The following is a 20,815-nucleotide window of genomic DNA, read 5'->3' on the forward strand; positions in this document are numbered from 1 at the left end:
TAATGGATTTAAATCTTAGTGTGTACGGCTTCTAGTTTTGATTTTCTGCTCCCATGTAAATCGCTGGTCACCTACGATAATTAGCCGGATATATGAGATAACGGAAGACGCTTTTTGTTCGGTTTGCTGCGGAGAAAGCTGTTGAGCTATAATCAGAGATAACGTCAGTGAAATCTAATAAACAGTACTGTTGGTTCCAGTAAGGTTAGGAATTTCGTGATGAAAATAAATCATCATCTTTGAGATATGCATCCATGCAATTGTGGAACCAGGGTAGTTTCATCAAACAAACACTTTTCACAAAACTGTGTTGGTTTCGCACTTAGCAACGGGGGTTTGAGCAAACCTGATATAGCAACCAGGTTCGAAACTGACTCGATTTTTATGTCGTTTTCGCTTGATACCAAACCTAACCCAGTTTCCACCCTAACTGCTGTCAAACCGTTTGTTTGAAGCTAGTTTCGAACCTAGTTTTAACGTTGTTGAACTGAAAATCGAGTCAGTTTCGAACCTGGTTGTTATATCAGGTTTGCTCAAACCGCCGTTGCTAAGCGCGAAAACAACACAGTTTCGTGAAAAGTGTTTGTTTGATGAAACTACCCTGGGTCAGTTTCAGTGTTCTCAAGCGAAAACGACATTAGTTACACAACATTAAAACTAGTTTCGAAACTAGCTTCAAACAAACGGTTTGACAGCAGTTAGGGTGGAAACTGGGTTAGGTTTGGCATCAAGCGAAAACGACATTAGCTGTAATCCAAACTGAACACATTAACAAAGATCGCAGCAGGCATCAACTTTGAATCGTTTTTATAGAAAACGGTATAAGTGAAGTTTTTGTGATTGTGCTTACATAGTGTATCGGTAGAACAAAAGAGTGAAGAAATACCAAAGCAGAGAGCGGATGTCTGATACTCAGGGGATGTGATATATCGGGGTTGGATTTTCAACCCCGAACATAGGGCCAGAGTTTTTCTGGCTCTAAGAGGCGAATGACCATAAGGTCAAAGCCTCTATGATCGAAACAAAAGAATGTATTTTACATCCTATCGGGGAGACGTCGGCTCGAAAATGCCATGTTTGATGTTCCCTCGCTCTGTTTCTATAGCGATACATAATGTAAACATAAAGATTTTTCAGGTCGACGCGGTTGATGCAAATGGTGCAGAATTGTCCGATGACGGACCGATCGAAGCGCTACGATCGGCCCCATATCGTGCTCAATCGGTCCGATAATCGGACCGATGATCGGACTTATGCGGGTCGACAAATTTCACTGGGAGGCAGCGCTGCCAACTATACCGATTTCTCGGTATTTATACCGATTTTTGGACTCGATACAGGAATACAGATATGCTCTCTCAAAATACCGATATTTCAATTATCATACAGATAAATACCGATTTTCAGTTTTCGTGTTGGATTCCATAGGGGTAAACCAGACCTTTTTTTTTGGTCGCAAAATCAGTTTCCGCACTCAATTGATGTTTGATTTTTCGAGAAAGATATTGTACAGATAGATTTTTCCGCCAAATACAGATTTTTGGAAAAAACAGTTGACAGCACTGCTGGGAGGTGAGATTGTTCTGATTTTTATTTCATTTTTTTGCACTTTACGATGAAAATCAACTCTTTAAGTTTGGTTTAAACTTACCGAATAGACCGAGTATCGCTAAATTAGAGGGAATACTAGAAAGTCCCGGCTGACTGGAATTATGAGCGCCTTTCAAAACAATCCCAATCCTTCGAGTCTACTAGAGATTACCTTCAAACTATTTATGTTGGCTGCAAGTGGACAAGTGATACAAAATTATTTTCTGCCTACAAGTAAACGAAAGGTTTAAGCGACGACACGACCAGGCACTCCGAAGAAAAATCTGCATTAAAGCTGTTCGCTAACGATTCACCGCCAGTTACCACAAATCTAGCGACCCCTTGTAAATGATAAAAATAATCTTCTCGAGCAACACTGTTTAGGTTGCTATGGACAAGTTACCAAGGAACCCCAAAACAAATAAACATGTTTTGAAAGCGGTGGAATAGTTCTATTCAGGCCCGTACCCAGGATTTCGTTTCGGGAGGGGCCCACAAATAAGAAATAATGCGTCTAAGTGATGATTCTTGTGCATTTAGTATTTTTTGTTTTATTTTTTATTAAAGAGTGAGTGCAAGTATGTTGCATTTTAAGTGAAATGTGAGTACATTATTTCGGATTGGACAATGAGAGATTTAAGCAAAAATTTCTATGTGTCAAAGGGAAGGGATCGATTTTTACATTTCTTCTAGTCCTAGTCCCATAGTTCGAATTCGACTTCTAGTTCTGGGAAAGCTGAGTGATGAGTATTAAAACCTTCAATTTCAATGGTGTGTTCTTATAAGCCACGATATAAGAAGGAACAAATATTTCGAAACTATTCAGTAAGCTCTTCTAGTTTTGCAAAATTTGTTGGTTATTTGTCGAACATATGGTCAAGCTGATTTTAACAAATTTATATTCAAATGAAGTGCCTTACAATCCCACGTGATCCTATTTAATTTCATCGAGTCAACTTCCGTGTCTGGATCAGAGATGCCTGCAGATTTGTTTGTAAATCAGCAGATTTATAAAATAAGCTGTAGACATGTTTCAGTTGCAGACTTTTTTGTAGACTTTTGAAAATCACGTTTTTAGTAGACGTTTGTAAAAATTTACCGATTTTTTAAATTGCCGCGATCTTTTTTTTTGTTCGCTATACCAATTCCGTGCTTCATTCTTTAAAAAAAATTTGGAGTTCGCGTACTTTTTTTCGAGTTTAAATTTTTTAATATATTTGAGATTTTCAGGGGAATATATGCATGAATATATTTGAAATTTTACAGGGTGATGAGTATAAAATTTAAATTCCTAATTGGGAGTGATGATGTAACAAAAGAAAAAATTTCTTAGTAGCATTCAAAAACTTCGAAACGGAACTCACATAAATTTCTCAGAGCTCACACCGATTTTCAATCGCTCCAATAATTCACACTTATACTTATATTACCGAAATCGGTAATGTCCTGTTCTCTGGCGTATAATAATGGAGTAAGTCAACAGTAACCAACCGACACCATCATTATCAGCATAGGCGAACATGCTTCTCAAGCGTGCTCGCGTTCATCTTTTTCATCCTGAGTATGCAAGTGCAACATCCAGCGGCAGGACATCTTTTTCATTCGCAGAATGTTGCTAAAACTATGATATGTTTGCTCAGTACTAATCATAATGGCACTTTCTGATCATCCAGTACCATTTCCTTTAAGTTTGACATTGATTGTAATCACTGTGAAACCCGACTTTTGAGCCTCGAAAATAAATTCGATTGCATAAAGAAGCGGGCTATTTAAAACTGATTGATAAAATATTCTAATTAGCACATCTTGTTAGTTGATAACCAAAAAATTCATTTCTGTTCCTGATTCCGGAAATAAAAGTTAAAAATCCCAAAATGGAAATTACTTTAATTCGATTTCGGGAGGGGCCCGGGCCCCTTCGGCTCCCCCTCTGGGTACGTGCCTGGTTCTATTAGTGTTAAACTTTGTCCAAATTAACCAGAAATGCATTTAAATGAACTCGATTTTCGGAATTTAATCGAAACTATGGATGAAACCAACGAACGAGGACAATGATCTGCTTCCAGCGATTCATCCGTACACTTCAACTGCTAGCTTTTCTGGGCAGTAGGATTCGGTTTAATATGCCGGTGTCAAAATTGTTTTGTGTCGATTGATTGCAGTGGAAACAGTATTTCACCTTGTTGGCCACTATTCGAGGATTACTAGTGGAATTCCACAAAGAAATCATTTTACCGTACGTTATGCAGGTACCGCAGAGCACTAGCCTCGCTCAGCTCGTTGTCGGTCATTTCCATGTCTTCCTCGTTCGTTTGCGCTGAGCTGTTATCACACAACGGTTTCAAGTCAGCAGTGAATTATGCATCCCAATGTCCCTAAGACCTGAATTTTGAACTTGGCTTTATAAAAGACATAACTCATACTCTTCAATTTTTACATTACGCTCGAGGCAGGTAAATCCATTAAAATGTTCCGTAATATAATAACCGATCTGAAATTTATTTTGTTTACATTCATTTTGCCTTCGATAGGCAGTAACCATGGTTATGGTGACTGTTATTCAAAATCAATAAATATATCAACTTGTGCTGCCAGTTTAAAAAAAATCACTAGCGTTTTCGATTTGACATTTCCAGTTACTGAGGGGTAGTTAAATTTACGATACAGTTTTGATAGACGAGTGGCAGGTCGTGTCGTCGGTTTAAGTGGCTCTAATGTTTTAAAAACATTCGCCCTTATTCTGAATAACGACGTATTGATTTTTCGATCGAATGTGGTTCGATCGAATCATAGCTACCTTTGATTTTGCTAGCGTTATTGGGAATACGAATGAAATACGAGCGAAAAAATAAGGGCGATTAGCACCTGTACCTCAATCCATTCGATAAACTCTTCAAAATTATTTCATTTGTTTAATAAAAAGACACTAAAAATTTTATTAACTGTTTGACAGTTAGTTTTCACGACAATCAATTTTCACAGAAGTTCGGTTATTGGAAGATAATTTTCGATCGATTCGTAGTCTTCCGATAACCCCTGTAGCATGTACAATCTGTTGCATTATCGGAAATTGTGCCCTGGAAAATGATATGAGTGAGGTAACAGCAGTACATCCTAATTAAAATCCTTGTCATGATGCTTGTTTCAACGCAGCATTTTTTTTCTTCTCAAGATGATGCATCAGAAGCACATGAGTTCAATTAATCTTCAACTACTCTTACGGGACCAATAGAGGAAAATTACCAGAGTCTGGCTTAGAGTTGTTCGTATGATATGCAACATCATATCCCTAACTTCAATCATAGGTCTTTGCCCCCTCTTTTCGATAGGGATTTCGAAGGCAAATAAAAAAAATGACGACGAAGGCTCAGATTCTTATCAACTAAAAAAAGCCTATATACAAGCGCTCAATTTTTTTCATCAACAAATTGCATTAACCTTACGTTTGTTCGAATAGCAATAATCGTGTGTTATAAGTTAGGAAGTATGATGAGATCATCCGCTGAATCATCCCAAATCCTGAATAGAAGAAATGTCTCGGCGTGCAAGCGAGTCCTGCCCAGCTTCCAGCCTAACGATGGGCAGCACTGGCATCGGCACGTACTGTTAATATGATGTGTTACTGAATCTACGACAGCAATAACGATTATAAACTTTCCACCCACTCGAAAGTGTAAAACAAAAAAAATCATGTGTCAGTATCTTGATCCAGCTCGCGAACTCTTTACGAGCTTCGACCGTACTTCCGTACTTGGGCGTTAAGTCCCAACAGTTTCAGCAGTTTGTTATGATTAGGTTCCCGCAGCCCGGCACCGACACCGGGGTTCAGAAAAAGTCGTTCGTAGCTGTTCTCATCCAAATCGCCCGGTTCGGTTCCAGTTGCGGTCGCCAGCAGAGCGGTCATCACTTTGCGGCGCTGTAGCTCCGACCGTAAATGGTCCTCTCGGTTGTTGGGGCTTTTTTGAAACTCCGATTCAACGACCCTTCCGGTGTCTTCAATGGTCGATTTTGTAGATCTGCTGAGAAAAACAATGAAATCATGAATTAGAGTATCGTTTAATCAATTTTTTTTCAATATTTACTCACTCCGCATAATTTTCGTCCGAGGCCAATGAAGATGCATCTGCCACATCGACTTCAGGTAGGTTCATTACATCTTCCGGCCGAAATCGGAACGCTCTAATCCTCGGTTGGTAGTAAACGGAGCCGGCTGGTATCTCGAAGGCACCCCTACGATGAATCAGGTGTTTAGAAGTTTAAACAAAACAAAAATACCGAAACGTTTTCTCACCCATTATTCCCTGCTGCTATTTGGTCACTTTGCTCGATGTTGGGCCACAGTAAATCGGGCGATGAAACTGGCGGGGCCGGAATGGTTCGGACTGCAACTGCACGTCCAGGTGGACCGGACCGTTTGCCATGTCCTCCCCAGCAGGAGTGACCGTAGCTAAGGCAACCGCCTGGAGGGTATGGCGGAAGAACACCGATTGAGAGAGAGACAGAGACAGAGAAAAAAGTTGATTACTTCCGTTGTGACTGGTGCGTACTATTTTCGTGTGGTGCGGTTTGGGAATAACCGCAATTCCCAAATTAAATTTTATTGTAGATCTTCCCGCAGGTTTCACTTTGGTTGTCAAACATTTTGATGGCTCGATTACGGTTTTGATTTTTTTTTGCACACGTGGTCAAAATCCACAAAAAATGTAATATGAAAACTTTTCTTTGCAGACACAGACAACAAGCGTGCAATTCACTGCTTTTTCTATGACTGTCAAAAATTATCTGTTCCTTCGAAGCCTACTGTGATTTGCGTTTGACACATAACCATTATCATTTTCTTTACTTTTTGTCTTCGACTCATATTGGAACAATTAATTTATCTTTAAACACTCATAAAATGATCGAGATTTAATGTACAATTTATCGGAGAAGTCGTTATCTGCCTTCGGTTTGTGTTGTGTGTGGAACAATCACCAACACAATTTAATAGGATTATCAGTAAAGTGTTGATCGAAGTACTCCAAACGAGTAAACAGCAGAATGGTATCGCTGATAGCAGAACTGAGTTAAATTTCATTTCCATTTCCAGTTTAACTACGCAATTATGGTTACTATATACAAATGGCAGAAAACTAACTAAATACAGTCGCACCTAAACCGATAAGTAACGATGAAAAGTTTTTCAAATATGTTTAAGCCGATTATGCTTTTGTTTTAATCTTCAAATTCTAATCGTAGAGAACAGAAAAAAATATTCAAACAAGCCTCCATTTTTAGCGAATGCCAAATCAAGATGGAATGGTCTATGATTTTTCATGTACCATTCAAATACGACCCTTCGGTTCACCGTCAGTTGCCGTATGATTATTAACAACAAAACAACAAGCGTCGAATCGCTACATACGTCGTAACTATGACAATGTTTGTTTACGTAAAGGGTGTTTTTCAGGAGGTTTAGTTTTTAATAGGGACTACTCTATTGTCTGAAAGTTGTTTTGACAGTGTAAAGTGACGTCTCTACTCAGCAGTGCTGTCAACTGTTTTTTTTTTTTCAAAAATCTGTGTTTGGCGGAAAAATCTATCTGTACAATATTTTTCTCGAAAAATCAAACATCGATTTAGTGCGGAAACTGATTTTGCGCTACCAAAAAAAAAAAAAGGTCGCTCGACCTGGTTTACCCCCCTATGGAATCCAACACAAAAACTGAAAATCGGTATTTATCTGTATGAAAATTGAAATATCGGTATTTTGAGAGAGCATATCTGTATTCCTGTATCGATTCCAAAAATCGGTATAGTTGGCAGCGCTGCTACTCAGTATTGTTTGGCAAATCATCATAACTAGGTTGACTGCAGGAAAAAACACTTCCAAATCGCGGAAATTAGTTTTCAAAACCAATGTTCAATTGAAATTGTTTATAGAGCACTTCGCGAATTTTATAGTGCACAGAATTGTCCACCTGAGACAATCATACAGAACGTAATTAAAAAAAAATTTCGGTCTACATTCACTCTTTTGGACAAGAATGATAAGTGCACTTTTTGGTGGAGTCTATGGGCTGTTGGAATCATCGGTCCTTATTTCTTTTGAAAATTGTTGTTAAATTTTTGTTCCAAAATCTTCAAGATATGGATGAGAACGAAATTTGATTTCAACATGGTGCCACTTGTCATACTGCGGCCGAAACAATCGACTTATTGAAAGAACATTTAAATGACAACATTATTTCGAGAAATAGACCGGTGAAGTGACATTCCCGTTCGTGTGATTTGACGCCACTCGATTATTTTTTTTGTGGCAATACGTGAAGTCATCGGTTTATGTGGATTTATGCTTTGGAAACCAATATTCAACGGTGTCATTGCTGAAATACGCCTTCAAATGCTTGAAAAAGTGTCAAGAATTTTGCTCCAGTCAATGCTTGTAAGAATACCAGAAGGTATTATTATCAGACCAGGCGCGTATACAAGGGGTTTTTTAGGGGTTCAAACCCCTCCCGGAACTTATAATTATGTTTTGAAAACTTTTCTCTATAACTATTTTAACTCGATTTGTTGTCCCAAAAAGTCATTTTTGATTCAGACTGTCTTTTGAAAAGAGCTAAACATTTTTAACAACAAATATTTCTTGTCCAAACTGAATTTTTTATCAAGTGTCTTTTTATTAAAAACTAAACTAAACTGAAAATCATAATCATCCAGTATTCCAATGAATCCTGCATTTGTGAGATAATTTTACCGAATACCCTATTGCTAGTTGGCCGATTTTGCAGAGATTATCAGTGCTGAATAAGAAAAAGTTTTTTTTTTGAAATTTGACTTAAAAATTTCCAGGTCGATTTTTTCAGTGTTAAATTCGATTACCAGTATTTTCATTCGTAAATAAGACTTGTTTTGTGAACGTCCAAAGCACAACAATTTCTGTAGAATTTGTAATTTTTCTATTCAATTATTTTCAAAAAATTGGTAAAAATGTCTAGTCCTTTTCAAAAGATAATCTAGATCAATTTTGGAAAATTAAGGTAAACAAAGTGGCTTTTTGTGGTAAAGTCTATATGCTGCTAACTCCGAATACTATTATGCGCGAAATTCGTCTATTCGAATACTACACTGGAAAAAATCGGTTTTCAAAATTTAAAGCCAATTTACAAAAAAACAATCCTTTCGAGTTTAACGAAACTATGTCCCAAGGTAGGTTATTTTTCTTTCCTTTTGCAGTATTTTTATGGAAAAATTTAACAGCTTTTGTGAAAATCACTAGTATACTTTTATGTAGCTTTTGTCAGTTTTCAACTATTGACATTTTAGGACAAAGTCTACATGTCCAGAAAGTTTCATTCAAATCTGAGGAAATTCTGCCAACTGCGAATGTGATTGTCAATTTCATTTTTAAAGTCAATTCCATTTTCAAGTAATTATGTGCACATTTCCATGCGTATGGAAAATAATCACCTTGTTCTGAAACCTCCTCCGAAAATAAAAAAAATATTACGGATACGCGCCTGATACGGACCTATCTTCAACGCTGACATCTTTATTCTTGAAACGTCGAAACCGTTCCCGACATGATTTATCAGTTGAGGCATTATCATCATAAACATCCACAAATAAAACAGAAAACTAAAACTTCCCACGAATGCTGCTTAGTTAACACAAAATTGTTCATAATTAATACAGTGAAAAACAAGGTGCTGGCATTATAAATGCCTCTCCTTCACTATACCGAGCCGATGTTTTTACGAGCCAATCACAGCGTACCATCATGATGTCATCCGTTTGATTTCTCTCGCACGGTCGACGGTTTCGGTCGTTGTTTACTTTTCGAATTACACATTTAGTAGCAATTCTGCTTCGATCGGTATAGGGAGGATTTACGTCATGCAAAAAAAATATCGCTTCCCTTTGCATCGTATAAACCAGTGGTCGAATGCCCATTTGAAATATATTATTCGTTCTACTGTCCACCAAGTAGACCTCGAGATTTAAATATAAAATAGATAGGAATGATACAAAAAAAAATTGCTTCCCAATCCCAACGGGGTACAAATTAATTGTTAATTCAAGACCCTTCCGTCAAACGTTGGGTAAGCAAAACAACAACAAAGCCTCACATATGATTGCTCAACCGGAGGCATAAAGTGAAGTGAGATCGACTGGTAGAGGAATGAAGTGTTTGAGTGCGAAATTGGATCACAGAGGGAATCGACTAAAATGTGAACTCAACCGACCGTGCACAGTCAGATCAAATACCAAGTTCTTTTCTAGCCGGAAGTCTTCTGCGTTGTGTATCATAACATCCACAGTAGTTCAGATGGCAGAACGATCTTCTTGGATTGGAGAAGGTTGCGGACGGATTTTAAACTGTATCTGAAAGCTTATGACGCCAGTTTTTGGATTCCATCATTTTCATAATTTCAGACCGTCTTTTTGTTAAGTAATGGAGAATTATTTGAGGCCAAACAGTTTATTAGCGTCGACTTTTCCCAGGGGAAATTAAGACAAAAATGAAGTTTTGGTGATAAAGAGGTACATGACTGTGTTTTTTACATTTGTTAGTATTTGGTTCTATAATTGTTAGAAAAACTTTGAATCTGAACTCCTAACAGAGACCTTAACCTAGATTCTGGACCTGGATTCTGCGCCAACTTCTGACAGAGTTTCCGAAACTAAACTTTGATCCTATTTTGCACTTGAACTGTGAACCTGGATTGGGTTTTGAATCTGAGTACCCTAGGATCTCTCACTTTAAAGCCTGAATCTAAATTATTGACAGAGATTCTAAACCTAGACCTAGATTCTGAACCAGAAACCTGGAGTTGTATATCCGATAAGTTTCTGGATCTGAATACTGAATCTGGACATGGTATTTAAACCAGAATTCTGACAGAGATTCTGAGCCTGTGGCAGAAATCTGCACTTGGATACTGAGCTTGGATTCTAAACCTGAACCTGATTCCTTGGCTTGAACTCTCGATGAAGATTTTGGGTCTAAATCTGGAGCTGGATTCAGGATTCCAAACATGATTCTTACTCGAAAAATTTGACAGAGATACTGCAGCAAAATTTGGATTCTGAATCTGAATCTGGATTCTGTACATGGATTCTAAGCCAAGATCTGAATTCCAAACCAGGATTCCGTACTATAATTGAAACTCAGAACCTGGTTCTGAATTGAGTAACTTGACCTAACCTCTGAACATGAATTTGTGATCCGAGTGCTGAATCTGAATTCTGAACTTAAAATTGGGACTTCAACTCTGATTCTGGACCAAAACTCTTGACAGAGATTTTTACCTGAACCTGAATTATGCCACTTGGTTCTGGAATTTAATTTTTAACCTAGACTTGGACTTTGGTTCTGGGCCAGAATTCTGACCCCGGATCAGCTCCCGACAGAGTGTTTGAACCTAAAACTAGATCCTGAACCTCGACTCTTCACCTGAATTCTGAACCTAGTTTTAGAGCATGGACCTGGCTTCTTGAGCGAGAATCCGGATCCGAATTCTAGGTCTGCGTTTCGGACCTGGGTTGTAGACCTGAACTTCTGACAGGAATACATAAGTTTTCGTGTGTTTTGGAGACAAGTTCTGATCCTAGGCCTAGATTGTGGGTCTGAATTCCTGACAGAAATTTTAGATCTGAATCTATCTAAATTCTGAACCGGGAAGCAGGATTCGAACATGAATCTGAATTCTGGATCTGACCTTAAAATTCTGAACAAGATTTTGGACTCGAATTCTGAAAACCATTCTGACCATTAGGATTCTGAACCTGGACCTGAATTTCATTTCTGTATTTTGTATGAATTCAATTTATATATGAATTTCTAATGGAACATTTAAACTATTTACAGTCATTCTTATTTGACCAATTTTTGGCCGTAACACCACTTAAGTATTCATCTTCTCACTTTCATTTTCTGACTCACAAATCTCACAAGATTTCAATGATTTACTGATCACATCATTCTTACAACTAATAGATTGGCTTGGTCCTGGATTGTATTTGACAAGTTTTCCACATTTACTCAGGGCCTCAGGATCTCAGGAAATTTTTTTTAACTGGCGAAGCCCCCAATTTGCGATCTGTTGTCAATTTTATGTTTACTACCCACTAAAAATGAGCTAATGCCCACTAGTGGGCTGTAGGGACCTGCCAGATGGTCCCATATAATAGTTGTTCAGGTAGCTGTTAATAATCTAGACGAAGGGATGGATTTTTTCTCTATACCACTCTCAAACATGAATGTATACTGAATTTCGTTAATTCGGTGTGCGAGTAGTTCGCATTTTTCCAATGCGAGAGCAAAATTTGAAAATGTTCCTTTTGTTTTTGCTCAGTTGTCGTTTACACGCCTGATGTACAATCTTTAAGCTTCCGAGTTCTGAAAGTCCCCAAACACGAAAGTAAACTGAATTTCGTTAACTCGGACTCGTGCGAGTAGTTCGGTTTTTCACGATACGTGAGCAACATTTTAACATGTTTTTTTGCTAAGATGTCGTTTTCATGCCTGATGTACAATCGTTAAGCTTCCGAGTTCTAAAAGTCCCCGGACATTGATACCACAAAGGAAAATGATTTTCATCGATGCACGTGACAGATTGAGACTGAATGACTGATTAACTATAACTACTATTTGATTTTGATCGTTTCATGCTCGGAATCGGATCGGAACTTGACGATAGACAATATTTAGATAAAGTCTGTGATAAGTGGCGATATCTAACTACGCTAATTAGCTATAACGATCACAGTTAACCCGACATTGACTACGATCGATCTTTTACGGAAGCGAACTCTTCATACACTACGCATATCTCACAATCGCCTGTTCCAAACAAATACCGAGCAGTGGCAGAGAGAAACACATTAGCTTTCCCCCTAATGTCGGATACGTACCAGAAAACAAACACAGAAGAAAAACGGCCGGGCGCCGAAGTCGGTTTCACCTCAAAGCCCACGGCGACCTGTTGCAAGTGATGTTTGCAGATGGAAAAACCGCAATCCCCCATTTAGGAGAGAGAGAAAGAGGCAGTCGCCTGGCCACCCAACCAGGCCAAACAGATGATAATTTCCCGCGCCTCTTATCACTGACTGTGAATCAACTGGGTCTTACAACCAACAGGCAAATGTACTTCCCGGAGCAGTCACAGTTAGATATGCGGAACAACACACGGCAATTGGGTTTTGTCAGGGTGAAACGGGGTTGGTGCGCAATGTCACGCCTGTATGATTGGAAGGTAATTGCAAAAATTGTCTTCACTTATGCTGTTTCGATTAGGGACTGACTGGAAGAAAATGAATGGTCATGAATTAGTACTTAAAGTGCTGGAGCGCAGAAGTTACGAGACCACGTGACCTATGCCATTTTCCGGTTCGGGACCTGTGCTACCGAAAGTGTACCCAAAAGATCGAATATCGCATGACGTCAACTGTCGTATCCTTTCAAGTAAGCATAAACAAAAGAAGCATTGTGACATTTTGTCATCCGCGCGAGAATGGAAAATAACCTCAAAATAACAAAAAAAGATTCCGCGAGAATACTCGGTCTCCCGGTTTTCCTTTCGTCCGACCGAGCTATGTGTGTGACAACGGTGGTATCACCAGATCCCGAAAGTGATAGACGCCTCCGGGCGGTCTTCTTCATAAATCTAATGCACAAGGAACTTTGTTTTTTCCCCTTCTTCTCTTTCTTCTGTTGACTCGCCACCACTTCGACTTTGGGTTCGCTTTTCTACCCCGGTTTGCCACAATGACAACGTGCTAAACCCCGGAAAATCGACCCCGGTATGTACCAACGCGGACGACATTCCGGAACGCGCGTGGTTGCCTTTCCTATTCAGCCATATTTCCATTTAGAACCGAGACAGAACAGAACAGAGTAGCAGAGCAGCAAAGACGATGATGTGGTGAAAAACGAACAAATATTTTCTTTTTTTTTGTGTGTGTTTTCAGAGTGCATCACATCAGTTTTTGTTTCATCAGCCACAATCGGTGGAACATCGGTGGAAACAATCGTGGCCTTTTCGAGACTACACGCTTAGAAAAAATCGTGTGAATTTACCGCTTCTAAGACCGAGCATCAAAAAATTACCAATGACATTCAATTTTACGTGAAAGGCGCGGTAAGTTTGACACAGATTTACGTCTTCGTTGTAAAATTCAGTCATTTAACGAATTACATTTTCATAAATAGAGCCAAATGTCCTAATTGTTTACTGTGTATAGTTTCAAATGACACTCGATGTGTGTATTAAAAATTACGAATAAAAGAAAAAAAATGAGCATCGCTAGGTGACGGGTTTGTAAACAGAGCCAGTAGAAAAATATCACCCGGTAAGAGATGTGTTTCGAAAAGTGATTTTTACAACACTTGTTGACTCACCCAAATTTGCTTCGTATCCTTCGTATCCTAATGGTGTTCAGAAATGAGAAACAAACTGAGGAAGTGAAACAAAAGTTTGTTGAAAAGCTTTGATTTCACGTCAGCCGGTGTCTCGGGATTTCAATGCCAGCTGAAGACGGTATGGAACTTGAAGAATGTCTTAAATGAACGGTTCAGTTCGAAAACGAATGCAGATTTCGAGTTCTGAGCCAGAGTTCCGGAAATGAGCTCTACAAATAAAATTCTGAAACTGAATTCAAGGAGTAAATTCTGAAACTGAATTCAAAAATTTACTTTCTGAACTGAATTCAAAAATTTAGTTCTGGTTAAAACGCTAGTTCCAATATTCCGGTTCGAAGTTCAGATCTAAAATTTTGTTGCAGAATCCTGAACTAATTTTCATATCTCGAGTTCTGAACCAAAATTCTAAAGTAGAATTTCTGAATCAGAATTCTGGATACGAATTCCGAACTTAACATATTGGATGAAAAGTCCCGGGCCTAACAAAGAGAACACGATTTTTTTTGGTTCAAAATTAACTTTATTCATCAACGTTATCTTAATCAATAGAAACGCCAAATTCCAGCGCCGCTCTAACATTTCAATAGCACTTTTATAGAACGATTTATCTTTTGCCTCAAAATAAGCCTCAGTTTCAGCGAGAACCGAGAACCTTCATTCAGGTGAAATTTCTTACCAGCGAGCATTTTTTTCAGTTCTGCGAACAGCGATGAATGTGGGGGTAATTCAAAGTTCAATTCACGTAAATTTGCCATTGTTTCGATTGACTTGTGACACAGAACATTTTTTTCATTGGCATATGCGGTTGTTTCTTTGCGATTTCAGCCTTCAAACGCTCCAATAACGCTCTATGTAATATTCACTGTTTATGACATTTCCTTTCTTAAGATAGTCGATAAATATTACACCACGCACATCTCAGAATACCGAGGCAATAACCTTCCTAGCCGATTGTTGTGCTTTCGGGCGCTTTAAAACGAACTTTGGACGAGGTTCACCAGTTTCCGTTCACTCAGATGACGATCGTTTTGATTCCGGAGTGAAGTGATAAATCCATGTTTCATCCATTACAACATATCGACGCCATAATTCCGGTTTGCTACTTTTAAACACTGCTCAGAATCATCAACACTTTCTCGTTTTTGGTCAACAGTTAACAGCAATCGCGGCAAGCACTTTGAACAGAAAAAAGTCAAAGGCAAATGCTCATGCAATATAAAGCCAACACGTTCTTTTGATATCTTATACCGTTTTCGTTTATTGATCAGAGCAGCCCGAGAGCTGATCCAGAGTCGCCAAAACAGCTTTTGATGAGTTTGTTTTATGCAACCTGGGGTCGCTCGAATCGCGTAGTTTCGCTCTGAATATTTTCTCGGGTTGCACCACGCATCCATGCGAGTTTGTTTATTTTTTCTTTTTTATATGAGTTGTTGTTTCGGGCGCGTAACACGTGTTCGTTTTACTCGGAGTCAGAGTCGCCCGCGTGTAGGTTCTAAAACGAAAACGGTATTAATGTTTTGTGGTGTTACCGTCACATTTGTATGTCAACTGCGTTCTGCATCATCGGTGTCTCTTGGACCACGTTTGAAGTCGGCAATCAACTTTTTTTTGTTGTTTCTGATGGTCTTCATAACAATTTTCAATCCATTGCTTCGTTTGAACGGTATTTTTTCCCATCAAGAAGCAGTGTAAAATTGAAACATCAATTGCATCTGGTTTTAGAGATTTTCATGGTTTGTAGATAAAGGGGCGTGATTTTTTTTTTTGAAAATGTTATCTTTTTGAACCAAACCGCTAAAACCGTAAGCAATTGACCTTCTCCACCACAAACCGCATTTCTAGACAACATAATGTTTGCATTAAAAAACGGGCAAAACTTGCCCAATTTTCATGGGTTTACCTTCACCCGCACTGACGAAGTTACCCATGCAGCATCAATCATAGTAACCCATGAGTCAGCAGACAAAATTTGACATCGCTATCAGTCGAAGAACTCTAACTGTGTTGGCAAAAAAAACAGTGAAGCAATTCCTTTCTGAAGTGTGCGTGTTCAAAGAACGGCACACCGCCGCGACAAAAACGGGAGCGAGTCATTTCACCGAAAGTCGTTACACCGAAAGGGCCATTTCAAATATATCACATTATTAATTAGTACACTAAAAATACTGGCTGTTTATACAAAATATTTAGTTATTTTCATACCTGCTGGACATTATGCGGTACAGCCACGGCAAAGCCACATTAGATATCTTCTCATTTGCACTCGGCTAAAGGAAAATATCGCAATCATTGCCATCAACATCTGACAGATACACCGAAGGAAACGCTTTGAAGCCTAGTAGCTAATAAAGTCAATAAGTTTTATTGGGATTTCCGTTCTGAGGACTATGAGCCAATCTAAAAATTTTTTTAGATTTCAGAAGTGCGACGTAAACACTATCATCGTTCATTTGTTATTATCTTGAATCAATTCTAATTACGATATTAAGACAATTGAAGAAATCGGTGAAATTACCCTTTCGGCGAAATGGCTTTTGGCAAAACGGATTTCGGCGAAACGATCCTGACCCGCCAAAAACGGACATCGTGCGGCACTTTGTGGACGTCGGAAACTACATCTTGGCACTGTTAGTAGACAAGAATTAGAGCATCGCAAGAAAGTCCGGTTCCGGACGGACGACGATTCTGAGCGGCAAGAAGCTCCAAAAGAAGCTGAAGAGAAAGACCGAGGGAAACGTGGCTCCTTCGCTGCGTGTGCTTGACCAGCAGGTCGGTGCAACCTGGCGAACATGAATATACATGCCAGGAAGCGGAAGTCACGTCCACTGGTTTCGGAACTGCAGCTGATTGTCAACTCGATTTTCCCGGTGGTGATAAACGACGAGTCAAATCTGACGCTGGATGGCAACCACAGGCAGGGCTCTTCGTATTTTACTTTCCCCTGAAGGAAGTGAACTCCGAGGTGAAGTTCATTTCACACACCAAGTTCTCCAAAAAGATGCTGCTGTGGCTGGCAATCAGCGAGAAGAGGATGTCAAAACCGCTCTTCTTTCGCTCCGGACTGGCCGTGAACGGGGAAATTATAGTACGAAATGCCTGCAGCAAGTTGCGTCGTTCCTCAAGAAATACCATAATGGCAAAGACGCGGTGTTCTTGCCGGATCTGGCGTCGGCCCACTACTTGAAGCGATCGTTGGAGGAGATGGAGTGACTGAATATCGATCTGGTACCCAAGTCGGCGAACCCGCCCAACGTCCTCAAGCTGCGACCCATCGAGAACCATTGGGGTCTCTTCTGGTGACCCTCTGCTTCCACTCCATGGACAAACTCGGTATTTTTAGAATCGCTTTTCAAGAAAATAAATTCTATTTCATTCCACTGTTGCCTTTCTCTATACAAAGGTATTAGAATTGCTGGAAAACCGATTTTCGAACGAAGCCTCGAGAACCCACAGTGTTATGTACCATTCGATCGGAAAATGCCTGCCCGTAAAAATATCTTTTCGAAGATATTCGAAAATCTTCAAATTGCATGAAACGTCGAGATTTAGCGTTATCTCGAAAAATATTTTTTTTTAATACAAGGATTAGCCACAATTAAACAGTCCAATCAATCGTCCGCAATTGCACGAGAGTCTGCTTAGATTGATCTTGATTAGGAACCAACACCGAACATTGTTTGTCTTGATTTGTATTTGTTTTATAGCAGACGAAATTACATCAATATCCCATATGTATGCAATTACATCTTTGTACATACTTGCGATACGGATTTCGATACTTAAGCTTCTCTTCGACAAGCTTGTGTTCAAGTTTTGTACGCAAGTAGCTATTATTATAGCGTTAAATTTCTCTGCCATTCTACGATTCCGGTTGAAGCGATAAATTTTTTCTCATTATTAATCGAGTTCATCTTATATAAATTAGAAATTAATCTTAAGCACTTAAAATTTACCCTGAGGTAGTTGCAAATTTCTCGAGCGAAACCAACATAACATGGAATTTCATCCGTACTCGCATAACAAAAGATCAGAGCATACCAATTGAAGCTTTAAATCGTTTTATGGCACGTTTTGTCTTGCTGCCTAGCAACAACCTACCTCTAGCATGCTACACGTAGGACTGAAACGTTAGCTATAATTTCGCTTATATTTATAGATTCGCGTGCTTCCAACAGCTTCGCTATTGCATCGGTTGCCCTATCAGAGCGATGCTTTCCCATTGATATATCGCTTACTCCTTCAAAACCGTCGACTATGGCAGGGAAATCCAGTATGCCGGAGATTTTTAGTAGACAAAATAGGACACTGGTACCTGTCGGAATCCGCCATTTTTTTTATTACAATTCCAAATTGCAAAAACACCACCACTTCTTTCAACTTTAACTAAGAAACTGACTCGCAAAACCGTTGTTCAGAAAATTTGAAAATTGCCATGCCTACCTAGATTAAATCAATTGAATGTTTAGAAATTTTCAAATTTTCATGCCTTCCTAAATTGAGTTATGATCCGTTTCTTCTTTTATTTTGTTATTGATTGTTCATGCATCATTCGGCTTTAATTGTATTATTAATTCCATCAGTTCTTATGTCTACATATACCTCTACCTCTACTCTGTCTCTGTATATACTTGAATGATTTTTTTTTCAATAGTTAATTATATATCCAGAAACAATGACCACTAGTTCGATTCTAAAGAAAACAATTCACAGTGTATAAAAAATATTATAGATCACACCGCATCTAATGCAGTTATATCATTCCGAGTCATGTTTTGCTCTGATGTTTACATGTATTGCTCCTATCCTATAACATTATTATTGAAATTATAAATAACATAAAGTTTAGAATTTATGAATCAAGCCAAAATCAATTCTATCACATTTTTTTTTAATTTTCAGTTTAAATAGTTTTATAATCATTTTAAATGCTCTCTAGCTAATGTATAATTTTTCGTTTCACCACCACTTCTTTCAACTTTAACTAAGAAACTGACTCGCAAAACCGTTGTTCAGAAAATTTCAAAATTGCCATGCCTACCTAGATTAAATCAATTGAATGGTTAGAAATTTTCAAATTTTTATGCCTTCCTAGATTGAATCAATTGAATGGTTGAAAATTTTCAAATTTTCATGCCTTCCTAGATTGAATTATGATCCGTTTCTTCTTTTATTTTGTTATTGATTGTTCATGCATCTTTCGGCTTCAATTGTATTATTAATTCCATCAGTTCTTATGTCTACAGTACCTATTAATCAACATTTCAATGATATACCATTAAAAATACATGGCTATGAACATTAGGGTGGGACAAGGTTGTATGGGAAAAAGATGAAAATGTTTAATTTCTCGCTTCACCAAACTTTTCGTTTTCCTTTTAGGTCCCTAAAGCACCATGCAAAATTTTAGCCCGATAGGAGAAACTATATTTTCGCGCCCACGGTAGTTTGTATGGGATTTAGTATGGAGAAATTCACTTTTAACAAAAAAATCGGCTGGAGATCAACCTATGAACTCTAAAACTCAGCGCATATGATATGATTGCTGTCTTCTAAAGTTTTCTTCCTCGATAAATTTCCTACGAAAATATAATATGCGCTGATTTTTAGAGTTCATAGGTTGATCTCCAGCCGATTTTTTTGTTAAAATTGAATTTCTCCATACTAAATCCCATACAAACTTTAAACCGTGGGGGCGAAAATATAGTTTCTCCGATCGAGCTAAAATTTTGCATGATGCTTATGGGATCCAAAAGGAACACGAAAAGTTTGGTGGAGCTGATATCAATTTTTTGTCCCACCCTAATGAACATTCAAATCACATCACAAATAATATTACTGATTGAAACTAAACTGACTTAGCTGTGAGTGTTCAAAAACTGACCACATTTCTACTTGTCTATACCATTGAATTTCTAATTTGCACCCCTGTATAGAAAATAAAGATGTGTTTCACATCAAAAATTGGTTAAAAAAAGTTTGGCCCTTTTCAAAAGACAGTCTAGATCATTCTAGAAAAAAACAAAGAATGTAAAGTGTTTTTTGTGACAAAGTCTTCATGTACAGCAAGTTTCATTAAAAGTGTAGGGTAGTCAGTAGTATAATAATTGATTTGTTACTCATGACAATGGTAACGGATTTTTTCCCTCCTGATACAATTTCTACTTGGTATCATTGTAGTGAAATAATTAGGGAATTCAAAAATTTAAATCACAAAACTAAGGTCAACGACTTATGTCTAATCTGCCCTTGTTTTCAACTCCGAACACTATTTCTGAAATATGGGCTAACCTGTTGATACCATTTTTGAATTACCTTTAACATATTCTAAGCAGAAACAAACGGCAAAGGCCACCATCAGAGCAGATTTTGCTCGGTAGCGAATAGTGCCAACAGTCATTTTCCGTTTTTTCGCTCCCTGTCAGCTAGATTCACTTCACCAATTTATAAGCGAATTCAAACAAATTTTACAATCACTTGCACACGGTCTAGTTCAGCTGTTCGGTCATTTTTCATTCAATTAGATTAGCAACGTCAATTTTCAAAACACAGGAAAAAAGCTTGTTTTTGTGCACTACCGGTCAGCAGCACTAAACCAACTAAATAAACCTAAATTGAATCGTGTATTGAATTACTGCCCTTTCAGTTATCGTTCACTTGATTCATCAGTTCTGCTGCGGAGAGTTTTATCACCAATATGATGCAACAAATGGTCGATCCTACGTTCGACGTTGGAATTGCAACCTGTCTCCGGTTTTTCTGTGAACTGCTCAACACTACAACTGTCACTGTCCAACCGGTGCGCACTGGCAGAGCTTTTTA

General features: G+C 38.4%; 1 protein-coding gene across 2 annotated transcripts; it reads right to left on the reverse strand.

The window, feature by feature from the left end:
- Positions 1–2,115: 2,115 nt before the first annotated feature.
- On the reverse strand, positions 2,116–20,772 carry LOC131435014 (uncharacterized). Of its 2 annotated transcripts, none has more exons than XM_058602477.1 (4): positions 20,309–20,772; positions 5,882–6,050; positions 5,677–5,820; positions 2,116–5,606 (listed from the first exon to the last, which is right to left on the reverse strand). In XM_058602477.1, exons 1-4 carry the CDS (start codon positions 20,391–20,393, stop codon positions 5,315–5,317), a joined length of 690 nt encoding a protein of 229 aa, XP_058458460.1. In that variant the 5' UTR covers positions 20,394–20,772; the 3' UTR covers positions 2,116–5,314. The 2 variants fall into 2 exon arrangements, with proteins under 2 accessions (XP_058458460.1, XP_058458452.1); XM_058602469.1 differs by having other exon boundaries at positions 2,116–5,609.
- Positions 20,773–20,815: the final 43 nt, after the last annotated feature.

The sequence above is a fragment of the Malaya genurostris genome, chromosome 1, assembly GCF_030247185.1.
Source record: "Malaya genurostris strain Urasoe2022 chromosome 1, Malgen_1.1, whole genome shotgun sequence".
In the NCBI taxonomy this organism is placed as follows: domain Eukaryota; kingdom Metazoa; phylum Arthropoda; class Insecta; order Diptera; family Culicidae; genus Malaya; species Malaya genurostris.

Coding starts and splice junctions, on each gene's coding strand:
- LOC131435014 (XM_058602469.1), bottom strand. CDS start 20,393: ATGACTGTTGGCACTATTCGCTACCGAGCAAAATCTGCTCTGATGGTG. Junction 5,821..5,881: donor ATAGCAGCAGGGAATAATGG/GTGAGAAAACGT, acceptor GATTCATCGTAG/GGGTGCCTTCGAGATACCAG. Junction 5,610..5,676: donor TCGGACGAAAATTATGCGGA/GTGAGTAAATAT, acceptor TGTTTTTCTCAG/CAGATCTACAAAATCGACCA.